The following is a 13,236-nucleotide window of genomic DNA, read 5'->3' on the forward strand; positions in this document are numbered from 1 at the left end:
AAAGGGCGTAGCCTAGTGGCGTTTTAGTCGCAAATATAACCAAGAGAATTCGTCCAACGAGCACACAACCACAACCAAAAATCAAGTTTAAATGACAAAATAATATTATTGAGAATTAAGTAGTAAACTACATTCATACATTGCGAGACATTTTTAATCTGCTGAAAAGTTGGGGGGGGGGGGTATCTTTCCACTCCAGAGACCCTAAAACCGTGAAAATGACCAAACGAACCAAAAAGCTGCTCCTAGAAGTAATGGAAGTCGATCATAAAAAGAGGCAAAAAAATAGCTCTCTTCACTGTGGGGCAAAATACGAGGCTATGTTAAAGCATGACTTTTCACTCTGCCTTCTTATCTCCCATTTGAGAGTCAAAGATCATCTAGACAAAGACTACGATTATGTCTCTTTTTTACTATATCTTATAATAAAACCAATGAACGTAGCCTACCTGAAAAGAAAAGAACAAGGACAATCCCGAGGAGAATCATGCTTGCCTTGTTCGGGACACTCGGTGAGAGGTTAAAACGGGGGAATGAGGACTTTGTGCGTTCTTGGCTGGCTCAGGCAGCAGCACCGCGGAGCGCCCCGTAGAAAGAAACCCAGCTCGCCACTACAATCACCGCACCGACTATATCCGTGCGTCCACCTTTTACTCTCTGCCTGCGACGTAAAAGTCCATAAAGTTTCCAGTCATCAGATGGAAGAAAGGAGAAGCCTCGGATGAAGGAGCGAAGTACGCATCGGAGAGGCAGCCTCTGAGACTGTTTGTTTGTGCCAATGCTCCAGCTTTTGACACCGCGCTGCAATGAGAAATCATCTACTGAGTGGAAGAAATGTCAGGCGTCACCGGGTTGCAGCTCTGCCTGCAGACTGTCATCACGACACGGGATCCGTTTTCGAAAGAGTTCCGGTGTTTTCTGCAATCATGATGCCGACAGGCAAAGGAGGCTGGAGTTATTAACTGGTGATATCCCTCCTCCTTCTCCCCCTCAGATCATCATCACCCTAACGGACAGTCGGATAAAAATAGTCTTGTTGAGTTCAATATAACGGACTAGTCCTATTGTATTGCGCTTTTACATTAATTTTGCATTTCTGTAATGTCGTCAAACTCTACATGCAATGTTATTGCAAGTGGCTATGCAAATCTGCAGCCCTAAAAAAAAAAAAAACTATATTTATTCTCCCGTTTATTCATAAAATTACAAATATTTGTCAGCTATTGAATTCTTCTAATTAACAGTATGGCATTAAACCAAACAATTAAACTGAGAAATAATAGAAATCGCAAAAATAAACACTTTTGTATCGTCCGATATTCTAGATAAAAGCCCATTCAGGCCACAGACACCTATATCCTCAATGGAACAATTTATACAGAAAACATGTTGTTTTTACACAGTTTTTTGGTAAATAAACATCCTGTTTTCTGAAAAAAATTATGTTCATATATCACTAAACTGTTTTCCGTTGCATTATGAGGGTGGATCAATACTGGTCCTACAGTGCGTGATGTACACAGATCAGTAGTAAGTTGTAAGTATTCAAAATTGTGTTGCTTGATCAAAACTAAGTTCCTCACATTTTTGTGAGCGCTGGTCTGTGCTCCCCAAATTGCCGGCACAGAGGCATAACAAATTGTTGACTAGTGTAAATCACGGCGCACACATGGGATTTTATTAATGTTACACATAGAGCAAATCTACATATATACATTTGGTTTTGCAGCTTCCACTGTTTTTTTGTTTATTTGCTTTGACTAAATTATGAGCTAACACATAACAAATTAAATGGCATTTATCGTACGGTTTTGTTTTTTGTATTTTGCTATTTTTTCTTTGGTATTGTCAGTATTACAGTTGTAGATGGTGTCGAGCAGAGCAGAGCAGATGTGGAGCCTGGCTCTGTGGCTGTGCTGTTCCTCATCCACAGTACCGTAGTGTGAGCAGTTAGGTGCACTGCTGGACTGGATGATTGTGTAAATGGAGGAGAGAGAAGCTTGTGGAGACACTTTTATGGCCGACCAAGCATAAATATCAGTTACACAGTGGGAAACTTTCACATATACCCAACACATGAATACACATGCATGTAGACTGTCTACCATCATATGTGCGTACTTTTCCTCACATACAATTTTTATAATTGGATATGGATAAAGCTGAGATGGTACCCTAGTTTTATGGATGACCATCTGCAGAATGCAAATGCTTGAGTGTCACAGATTAGTTTTACTGACAACAGGGGAAAAAACAGAAAATAGAAATTGAACTGAACTATCTGGTTTTTGATTTGCTTTGCACATAATCATAAACATGAGCTCAGCAGAAAGCAGAGCAACAGGGGGGGCACAGAGACTATTGCAGCACAATGGTTTTGTTCATGAACTAATGTCTTATCTCGGTTTCAATTACAAATCACAAACTGTAATCAGGAAGACCATTTTAAGGATGACAGGCAAACACACACATAGAACATAGGACATTCTATACACATAGAAGTGTTACAACCTTGCCCCATGAAACAAATTACATTCCTCTTGGTGCACACCCAGAGGTCATTCAACCTCATGGCCTGTTGAGCAGCAAGCTGTTCAGCTAATCAGTGAAGAGCTTCCTTTCCCTGGGGAGAGGCATATGGTGAACAGCAATGTGACATCACAACAAATAACAACCACAGTGACATCACAATAAAGGCTTTGCAGTGGCCTCATAAATCTCTTTGAGACCACATCTGGCTCCACTAGGAGGTCTATTGCCAAACTGGCTGTATGGCCTGGATATACAGCTATCAGGCAGTAAGAATGTCTGGTGATGATACGTTGAATAATGTTAAAGGTAGATGAACAAATTTACTGGTGAGCATGTTTTTTACAGTCTCAAATGATAAATTGCCTTCATGTGCACACATTAAAGGTAAAACTACATTGACAGAGTAAAATTCAATTTACTCTCCAATTTTTATTTACAGCGTCAAATTAATTATCCCAAACTTAAGTTCTTCTTAAGTCCTGACAACAGAATGGACACAGGAGGTTAATTCACAGCTTCGATCATCATTAACACCAGTGCACTCTTTTTAAATCTAATTTCATACATTTTCTTTATCTTATTCTATTTAATTTGAATTATAGTGTGCATTTTTTATATTTATACTTTAACTACCTCTATTTTTATTCTGTCATTTGTATTGCTTTTGCCATAATTCCATGCTGCTGTAACAAAACAAAACAAAAATCCCCCTTGCGGGATCAATAAAGTCAGTCAGTCTATCTATCTATCTATCTATCTATCTATCTATCTATCTATCTATCTATCTATCTATCTATCTATCTATCTATCTATCTATCTATCTATCTATCTATCTATCTATCTATCTATCTATCTATCTATCTATCTATCTATCTAAAGTCTGAAACTGGCAGTACTGAGTGACAGTTTGGCCAGAGGGCATCTGCCTGTGTCTCACCTCTGCCTCACCTTACTGCCAAAACAAAACAATGATGACCTGCTGTTCATTAACAACTGGAGGTTTGTGTCCCTGCTATGCACTGATTATAAGCTCCTCTCCAAAGTGTTGGACACCAGACTGAGTAAAGTCACAGAACGAGTGGTTCATCCTGATCAGACCTACTGTATACGTGGCAGATTGATCTCTGGCAACATTATTCTAATTTGAGACTAATTGAAAATGCCCAAGTTGTTTGGCCTCGAGTTTGGAATTCTATCAATTGAGCCTGTCAAACATAATTATTTATAGCAAAACTTGAGTGCCTTTGGTTTTGCTCCTGTTTTTTTTTTTTCAAAATGGAGGGTTTATAGTGTGACATTCAAAGTATGTTGAAGATTAATGATGTTTACATCACTTGCTCTCAGATCCAAAGGGAAGTTAGATGGGGCATTGCTCTTTCTGGCATGTTGTACTCTTGGAGCCTTTGTTTCACAAACTTAGATCTTACTTCGCTGGCCTGACCATCTCAGATTGTAATACACCTTTAAAGCTGTTGGCCTATGCAGACTGCCACGCGCGTGCTGAGGCCCTGCTCATCCTTCTCTCACAGATTTACAGACACTATTAAATGTAATTTTCCTCTAGTTTGAATCTTTTTTTTTATTATTATTTTTATTTTTAAAGAGTGTTTTCTTTGGGGGGTGGGACTGAATATTTGTTTCTTGCTATCAGTGGGGTCTTGATTTTTTTTTTATTTTCCTTTCTTTTTCTGGAAATATCCTCAAAACAATTTTTGGGGGACTTGGGATGTGCTGCAATGTAAATAAAATTGTTTTCCTTTTCCCCTCACTAACTGTGCATTTTTGTGTTTTTTCTGGAACTGTGAATCTGCAGATCAAACAAACTGATTATGGCCACACAGGACTTTGCTTGGCTTTATTTCGAGTTCACGTATTTTTTGACTGTTGATGTAGTTTTCTTTGAGGTTCTATTCAATTCTTCATTATTCACTCAGAGGTATTGACACTTACAGATGCCTCTCAGATATTGGCATTTATAGGTGTACACTCCTTTGAGAGTGGTCCTACAGTTTGGTTATTGATCCCACTGCTACTGAGTGAGAAGCTGCGGGTGGTGGGGGTGGATGCGCCCACCGTCTCCTGGATCAATGACTACCTGACAGGCAGACCACAGTTTGTCCGTCTGGGCAGTGTGCTGTCTGATACGGTGGTCAGTGGTACTGGAGCTCCTCAGGGAACTGTTCTGTCTCCCTTTCTGTTCACCTTATACACCACTGACTTCCAGTACAACTCAGAGTCCTGCCATCTGCAGAAGTTCTCTGATGACTCTGCAGTGGTAGGATGTATAAGGGATGGACGGGAGGATGAGTACAGGGCAGTAGTAGAGGACTTTGTGGAGTGGGCGGGAAGGAATCACCTCCTCCTGAACGTGGCCAAGACCACTTCAGGTCGACTTCAGGAGGAAGGCGGCGGCTCCACAACCGCTGAGAGTTCTGGGAGAGGAGGTGGACATGGTGGAGGAGTACAAGTACCTGGGTGTGTCCATCGACAACAGACTGAAATGGAAGACCAACATCAATGCTGTCTACAAGAAGGTGATGAGTCGACTCTTTTTTCTGAGGAAACTTCGATCCTTCAATGTGTGCAGCATGATGCTGGAGATGTTTTACCAGTCTGTTGTGGCCAGTGCTTTGTACTTCGCTGGGGTCTGCTGGGGGAGCAGCATTGGAGCCGGTGACACCAACAAACTCAACAAACTGGTTAAGAAGGCCGTCTCCATCATCGGCTACAAACTAGATAGTCTGGAAAAGGTGGTGGAGAGGAGGACGCTGATCAAACTATTGTCCATCTTGGATAATCCTGTCCACCCTCTCAACCACCTGCTGCAGGGACAGCGGAGCACTTTCTCTAAAAGATTCCTCCAGCTCCGCTGTCACAAGGACAGATACAGGAGATCATTCCTGCCCACTGCCATAAGACTTTACAATAACTCACCTCTGGCAAAATCCATCACATTACAAAAACACTGTTGACTGTGTTTCTTGGTTGCTTGTATATTGTATGTATATTATATATATAGATATATACTGTACCGTATGTATATATATATATATATATATGTTGACTGTGTTTATTGGTTTGTTGTATATAATATATATAGATATTTAATGTACTGTATATATACTGTATGTACTGTGCATTTTATATTTTATATTTATATTTTTTATTTTATTGCTTTTCTATTATATTATTCTATTCTATTATTATTTTATTCTATTGTTTCTATTATTGCTCCTGTATGTATGCTGCTGTGGCGAAAAAATTTCCCCTCGGGGATTAATAAAGTATATACCTACCTACCTACCTGTTACCAAGGTGTAACCAAAAGTTAATGTTTTTACAAAAACAGATCCCCGCGAGTTCCCCCTCATTTTATAGTTTGACATGTAATGTGTAAAGTTTTATAGACATCCCTTTCATAATGTTGGCTTAAAGAAAAAAACACTCTTTAAGCATTTTTGCTGTAATACTGCTGTAGTGGTCACTAGATCAAATTAGCAGAAAGACAGTGGCAGAACTGTAAATGGCTCTCCCAATAAATCTGTGCTCACTACACTTGTGTAGACACTGTGGTAGTTTGTCAGGGCTGACTGATTAAAATTTGACTATTTTAAATATTGAGTTATGGCCACAAATGCAATTTGTAAGGTCACAGTTACCTTTGACCACCAAATTCAACTCAGTTCATCATTGAACCCATGTAAATGTCAGTGCCAAATTGAGTTTGGCACTGACCATAGGTGAGGGTAGGAACATAGATCACCCAGTAAACTGAGAGCTTCACCTTCCAGCTCAGCTCCCTTTTCACCAACACGGTCCGGTGCAGCGCCTGTTGTGCTGCTGCAGCCGCATCGATCCGGCGGTTGATCTCCCGCTCCATCCTCCCCTCACTCGTGAACAAGACCCCGAGATACTTAAACTCCTTCGCTTGAGGCAGGCACTCCGTCCCCACCTGGAGGGAGCAATCCACCGGTTTCCGGTAACTCTCATCCCCGCTGCTTCACACTTGGCTACAAACCGCCACAGTGAGTGCTGGAGGTGGCGGTCCGAAGAAGCCAACAGGACCACATCGTCTGCAAACAGCAGAGATGCGATCCGGAGACCCCCGAACCCAACGTGCTCCTTCCCCCGGCTGCGCCTAGATATCCTGTCCATGAAGGTCACAAACAGGATCAATGACATAGGAAAGCCCTGGCGGAGGCCAATACCTACTGGAAACGAGTCTGACTTATTGCCGAGAATACGAACACGGCTCCTACTGCGGTTGTACAGAGCCCGTCTTATTGACATTGAACTTTAATCACCAAAATTCATACACGTCATCCTTGCATTCAAGTGAACATTTGTGCCCAATTTGAAAGTCCATCAAGGTGTTCCTGAGATATTGTGTTCACAATAAATGTGAAAGATGTGAGGTCAGAGCGACCACAACCATTGACCACAAAAATCAAATCACTTCATTGCTAAGGCACAGTGAACATTTGTGAGAAATTTTAAGAAACTACCTCCTCAAATATCGCTTTCACGAGCATGGGTCAATGTGAGGTGATCGTGACCTTGGCCTTTGACTACCAAAATGTTCAGTTCATTGTTACTAAGTAAATGTTTTTGCCAAGTTTGAAGAACTTCTCTCTGGATGTTCTATTGCATTCACAAGAACAGGACAAACAGATAGGACATGAAGTCACAGTGACCTTGAACTTTGACTTTTGACCACCAAACTCTTAATTGCTTAATTCTTGAAGCCAAGTGAATGATTGGGCCACATTTGAAGAAATTCCATCCAAGCGTTTCTTAGATATCATATTCATGTGAATGTGTTAAATGGGGGTCACAGTGACCTTGTTTATTGACCTTTCAAAAGCCAATCAGTTCATCCTTGGCATTTAGTAAATGTTTTGCCAAGGTTTAAGAAATTATTTCAAGGCATTGTTGAGACACCATATCCACAAGAATTTGACTGCCGGATAGAAGGAATGTAAGGTAATGTTGATTGACCACTGACCTTTGTTTACAAAAATCTAATTATTAGAATTAAAGTGAATATTTGTTCCAAATGTAAAGTGATTCTTTTAAGGCATTCCATCACTTTCACAAGAATAGGAAAGATGTGAGGTGACAGTAACCATAACCTCCCATCTTTGAACACCAAAATCTAATAACTTAATCGTTGAGGCCAAGTGAATATCAATGTGAGGTGACATCGACTTTGACCCAGAAATTAGATGAGTTTATTGAGTCCAAGTGAATGTTTGGTCCAAATTTGAGGTGATTATGTAAAGGCGTTCCTGAAATATCGCATCGCAATCCTGTGACGAAGTCTAGTGCAATGTGCGACCAAGGTCGGTGGGGAACTTTCACAGGTTGTAATAGTCCGATGGGGGGTCTGTGTGAAGCCTTGTTCCGTGCACAGGTGGCACAGGCTAGGACATATGCGTGGGTGTCATTATCAAGTGACGGCCACCAGAAGGAGCGACAGAGCCAGTTGATGGTATGTCGTATCCCTAGGTGGCCGGAGAGTCGGGAGTCATGAGCCCACTTCAGGACTTGGGAACGGACAGAAAGAGGGACGAACAGGCGACCAGGAGGACCACCTCCCGGATCAGGCTGGGTGAGTTGAGCCTCCCGGACCGCGGACTCTACCTCCCAGGTGAGAACCCCCAGTACGCAGGTGGGAGGCACAATGGTGTCGGGGGCTGGACCTCCCTCGTCTGGGGAAAACTGAGGGGAGAGGGCATCGGGCTTGGTGTTCTTATGTCCTGGACGGTAGGTGATGTAAAAGTGCAGCGGACAAAAAACAACACCCAACGAGCTTGGCGGGAGTTGAGTTGTCGGGCGGCGTGTATGTACTCAAGGTTTCTGTGGTCGGTCCACATGATGAAGGGGAGAGCAGATCCCTCCAGCCAGTGTCTCCACTCCTCTAAGGCCAGCTTCACCGCCAGTAGCTCGCGGTTGCCCACATCGTAATTCCTCTCGGCCGGGGACAGTCGTCAGGAAAAGATAGCGCACGGACGGAGCTTAGAGTCAGTGCCAGAGCGTTGTGATAATACTGCCTCCACTCCGGTGTTTGAGGCATCTACTTTGACGACGAACTGTCGACTCTCATTGGGCTGGATCAGGATGGGGGCAGACACAAATCGTTCTTTTAGGGCATTAAACACCCAGTCGGCTTCGGGAGACCAGGAGAAATCTACCTTAGAGGAGGTGAGTCCTTTAAGGGGGGTCGCCATCTGACTGTAGTTGCGAATTAATCGTTGATAGAAGTTGGCGAATCCTAAGAATTGTTGCAGTTTTTTACGGGTCGAGGGGACCGGCCACTTGGTGACCACCTTGATCTTTTTGGGGTCCTTGCGAATCTGCCCCTCCTCAATGATGAAGCCTAGAAACTGTTCAGACAGGACATGGAATTCACATTTCTCGGCTTTTACAAAGAGTTGGTTTTCTAGGAGGCGTTGAAGAACCTGACGGACATGGTGGCAGTGCTCCTGTGGGTTCGGGGAGTATATTAAAATGTCGTCAAGATAGACAAACACAAACCAGTTGAGAAAGTCCCAGAGCACGTCATTTACCAGAGCCTTGAAAACAGCTGGGGCATAAGTCAGTCCAAAGGGCATTGCCAATTATTTGAAATGTCACAGAGGAGTGTTAAATGCGGTCCCCCTCGTCCCCCTCTCGTATCCGAACCAAATGGTAGGCGTTGCGAAGGTCCAGTTTGGTCAAAATAGTGGCACCGGTTAGGGACTCAAAGACTGAGCTGAGCAGGGGTAGCGGGTACTTGTTCCGAGTGGTTATTTGGTTAAACCCTCAGTAGTTGATGCAAGGGCGGAGACTTTTGTCCTTTTTGGCCACAAAAAAAACCCCGGCTCCTACCGGGAAGGACAATGGATGGATAATTCCGGCAGCGAGGGAGTCGGTGATATAAGTCTCCATTGAGTCACGTTCAGTTCAGGAAAGGTTGTATAACCGGCTGGAGGGTAAAGTGGCGCCAGGGAACAGTTCAATGGCGCAGTCGTATGGTCTTTGGGGCGGCAGCGAAAAGGCTCGTTCCTTGCTGAACGCCTCTCTCAAGTTTGCATACTCCAAAGGGACAGAGGAGAGGTTGGTTCTGGTAACCGGGGAGCTGGGGGAGAGGTCTGAAGAGTAATGGCAGACTTGAGACATATAGAGTGGCACGTAGTACTCCAGCCGGTGATTCTGCCCCCTGTCCAGTCTATCTGCGGGTTGTGGTCCAGGGGTGGCCTGGAAACAGTCACGTGAGCTGGAAGACGCGTCCTCACGCTCCGCTTTGATCCAAGCCGGAAACTGGCTCCACCGCGGATGCAGCTGGCAGGCAGGCAGGCTAATGGAGAGCACTTACGAGTGGGCGTAGCTCCGCTGTGTGGACTCCCGAGGTCCAACACAGTGAGCGGCAGGATGGCGTAGTTTGTGTGGAGTCCCAAGGCCTGACACAAGAGCAGCAGACTGGATCACCTTGTGTGGAATCCCGAGGTTCGACACATTGGGCAAACTGGATCACTGCGTGGATTCCCGATGTCCGATACAGGGCAGCTGGCTGGATCGACCGTGCGGATATGCCATAGTCCGACACAGGACAGCGAGGCAGGGTCTACTGTGTGATGACCGAGGATCAACACAAGGTGTCTACAGATGATCTCCGAGGAACGAACTGGACGTTTTCTTCATGTAAGTGAGAACCCGAGGATCGACACTGGACGGCAAGTAAGTTAGAGACAAACGGAGTCAGAACCGTAACTTCACTGAGTGAAACGGACGAACTTACGGGGACGAGATACCAGGTAGGTAAACGGATGGAGTGACAATGGGGAGGAGAACAGTCGAGGTATATCGCCAGGTGGCGGTGATTAGCGGAATCCAGCTCAGCTGTACCCACAGAGAGGGGTGGAAGGCATTTGGAGGCGGGTACTGTGAAGAACAGGCACAATCACAACAGACAGGGGAACGACAAAACACATGAGGAGAGGTGATCAGGGGGAAAACAGGAAAACACACTAGGGTCAGACAGGGATCCTCACAACTACATGTTTAGCTATATGTCAAATGGTGCACAGTAGACACGGATGCAAGAGGACAGAATAGTTGCAGTATATTGATACTTGCTTTATACTGTATTTTTCAGTTTTACATAAAAGGCAATCAGTAAAGTTACACCTTTTCCCAAGACACGGATTTACTGGAGTTTATGTTCACTATTAGTCAAGCTATGCTGAGAAACTTGTGAGGACAGAATATACACAATGAAACCCCACTAACCTTCTCAGCGCTGGCTTGAACACACCAAGTACATTGCATTACTGGCTACTGTTACTAAATATCACAAACAATTTCATGAGAATTCTACCACTCAAGCTCTTCTGATGTCTCATACCTACCACTTTCATCTTCTTTCATAGCCTTTGTCTCTACCCATCCATTTTGGGTACCTCTCCTCCTTTTTACTTCCATCCCCCTCCCCTTTGCCCACCTGAATGTTTCACTCTCCTCTCGGTTGCCCTTCACTCCCTCTCCTTCCTCTTGTTACCATTTTATAGGCTTGTTAGTTCCACTTGAAATGACATATGACTAACAGTCATGAGCTGCTGTCTAAACAAACAAGATATAAAGAAACACTTAGGCAGTCTGCCCCTGCCCACACACTATAAATCCTAATAAAGGTTTTGGACTTACACAGTGAGCTGTTTAACGACAAGCACGATGGCTTTTATTTATTTTTTTTTTTTACTTTGAATTCTGAGTGTGAAGTAAAATGTTACTGGAAAACAGTAAAATAAAAAAAAACTGAAGTCTTGAAGTTCTGAACTGAAAAACGCATATACTCAAAGAGAATGCAAAAAAAATAAAAAATCACCCAAATTGTGCTTCTGAGGTGCAAATGCAACATGCGTTTGTACTTAAGGGCTGCAGATTTATGTTTTATGTTTCATCTGCACTTCAGGACCACAGAGATTTGTTTTTATTTTAATTTTATTTTTGTTTGCATTTAGTGTTTGGTGCCACCACAGCGAACAGACAGTAAGAAAAATAGACCACTAGCTGTTGCTGTAGTGTTCATTACTTCTTATGTTCAAGTGTGATGGAATCTATATTGCTGAAATATATTTGAAATAATTATACATTTGTATTATTGAGCATCAACATATTTTCTAAACACAAAAACAAAGTCCTCTGCTCCTGCCATTGGGTCATCTTCTTTTTTTTTTTAATGCACATTCAGTATGCATTTCTTATTTTATTTTGATACTCACCTCTTTTTCTCACGTCGGATGTCTTGACTTACTGGCAATGTGTGTCTTCCCAAGCCATTGTGAACATTCCTGTTCCAGACGACAGCCAGGCTAACCAACTCCTTGTCCCAGTCTCTCTCTGCTCTCAGGTCGTAAAGCTGTTTTGATAGCCGGCTATGGAAAAAGACACTGAATATGTAGCGGCATGTCCCAGCTGGGCGAGGTGCAAATCTTCCTGCCAGTTTGACAGCACTCTGGACTTCCTAACTGGACTTCCTCCCTCTGATGGTAACACCACCATTTTCACAGGTGTCAACAGATTTTCCAAGAAGTTTAATTTAAATTTCATTCCCCAAACTTCCCTCCCCAAAGATTATGTTGCATGTCTTCTGTTAACATAGTTTTCCCAAAGATGTGGTGTAAGACTGGGGCCCCCAGTTCATCTTCCACTTTTAGTAAGCTGTTCACGGCGCTGGAACAAGAGGTTAGTGTGCCTTCTGCTCAGGCTCTTTTTTGTCGTAGAACCTGGACCGAAGCCTGCCAAGTTCTCCCCCAAAATGTGGCATAAACAAGTGGCTGGCTGACATCTGTCCTCTCATTTCCCTGGACAAAGGGTGTGGCTCTCCACCTGGGAAAACAAATCCAAGGTTTTAGATAGTTAGCATGCATTCATCAACTGCCTGAGGAAAGTCTGCCACTCTGAACAAATAACTTAAGCTTGAGACAATTTATAAGAAAAATCAACTGCACAGACCACTGAGGCAGGAGCCCAGCTGAGCTAATAAAGCAGCCAGTAGCTCCTTGATAGGTCACAGGGCCTCAAATATGGATCTTCAGCAGAGGGTAGTTGCTGACTTTATACGAACTGATAACGCTTCTTGAGACTGTTTCTTTATTCAACCTCACCTTACAGAATTCAAGGAAGTGGTTAGTAGAGCCTGACGTACCAATATCATTACCATGGAGTAAAAAAAAAAAGCTGGTATCAATATATGGACCCATATGTTTTATAAACAGTACATTTAAAAACACATTTTATGCAATGATCTCTCAAACGTGGTTTTCAAACACTTTTGACAAAGCTATCTAATGGAGGCAGGATATTTTACAGTTAATTGAACACACTGTTATCCATGTACTGAAACAGTAAACTCCACTGGGAATTTAACAGCCTGCTTTACAGGCCTTACAACTCCTTAATTTAGGGCATAGACTCCATTGCAACTTGATGGAGCAATCCAGCAAGAGATGGGCTTCACAAGGGAGCCTATCTTATCTCGGGAGATTACCTGAAACAGAGCCTGCGCGACACTCTTTGCAGAAATGCTGTGCAATGGCACAGCCTCGGGATATCATGTTGCGTAATCCACCAGCAATATCTGCATGCACTCCGGTGAAATGGCCCGATGAGCTCCATGCCAATTCGTTCGAATGGGGCCTCCATTAATGGCAGAGGACGCAA

General features: G+C 43.4%; 1 protein-coding gene across 1 annotated transcript in view; it reads right to left on the minus strand.

Annotated features, from left to right (window-relative positions):
* LOC138632972 (GDNF family receptor alpha-4-like) overlaps positions 1-914 on the minus strand; it is a 65,392-nt gene extending 64,478 nt beyond the window's left edge. Inside the window, exon 1 of the mRNA XM_069718915.1 lies at positions 450-914. Coding sequence (XP_069575016.1) covers positions 450-489 — 40 coding nt within the window. The 5' untranslated portion in view covers positions 490-914. The remainder of the gene's footprint in view (positions 1-449) is intronic.
* Positions 915-13,236: the final 12,322 nt, after the last annotated feature.

This window comes from Brachyistius frenatus, unplaced genomic scaffold (genome assembly GCF_029030835.1).
Source record: "Brachyistius frenatus isolate BFR_SWC_R1_liver_20210118 unplaced genomic scaffold, ASM2903083v1 Contig_202, whole genome shotgun sequence".
Taxonomy (NCBI): domain Eukaryota; kingdom Metazoa; phylum Chordata; class Actinopteri; family Embiotocidae; genus Brachyistius; species Brachyistius frenatus.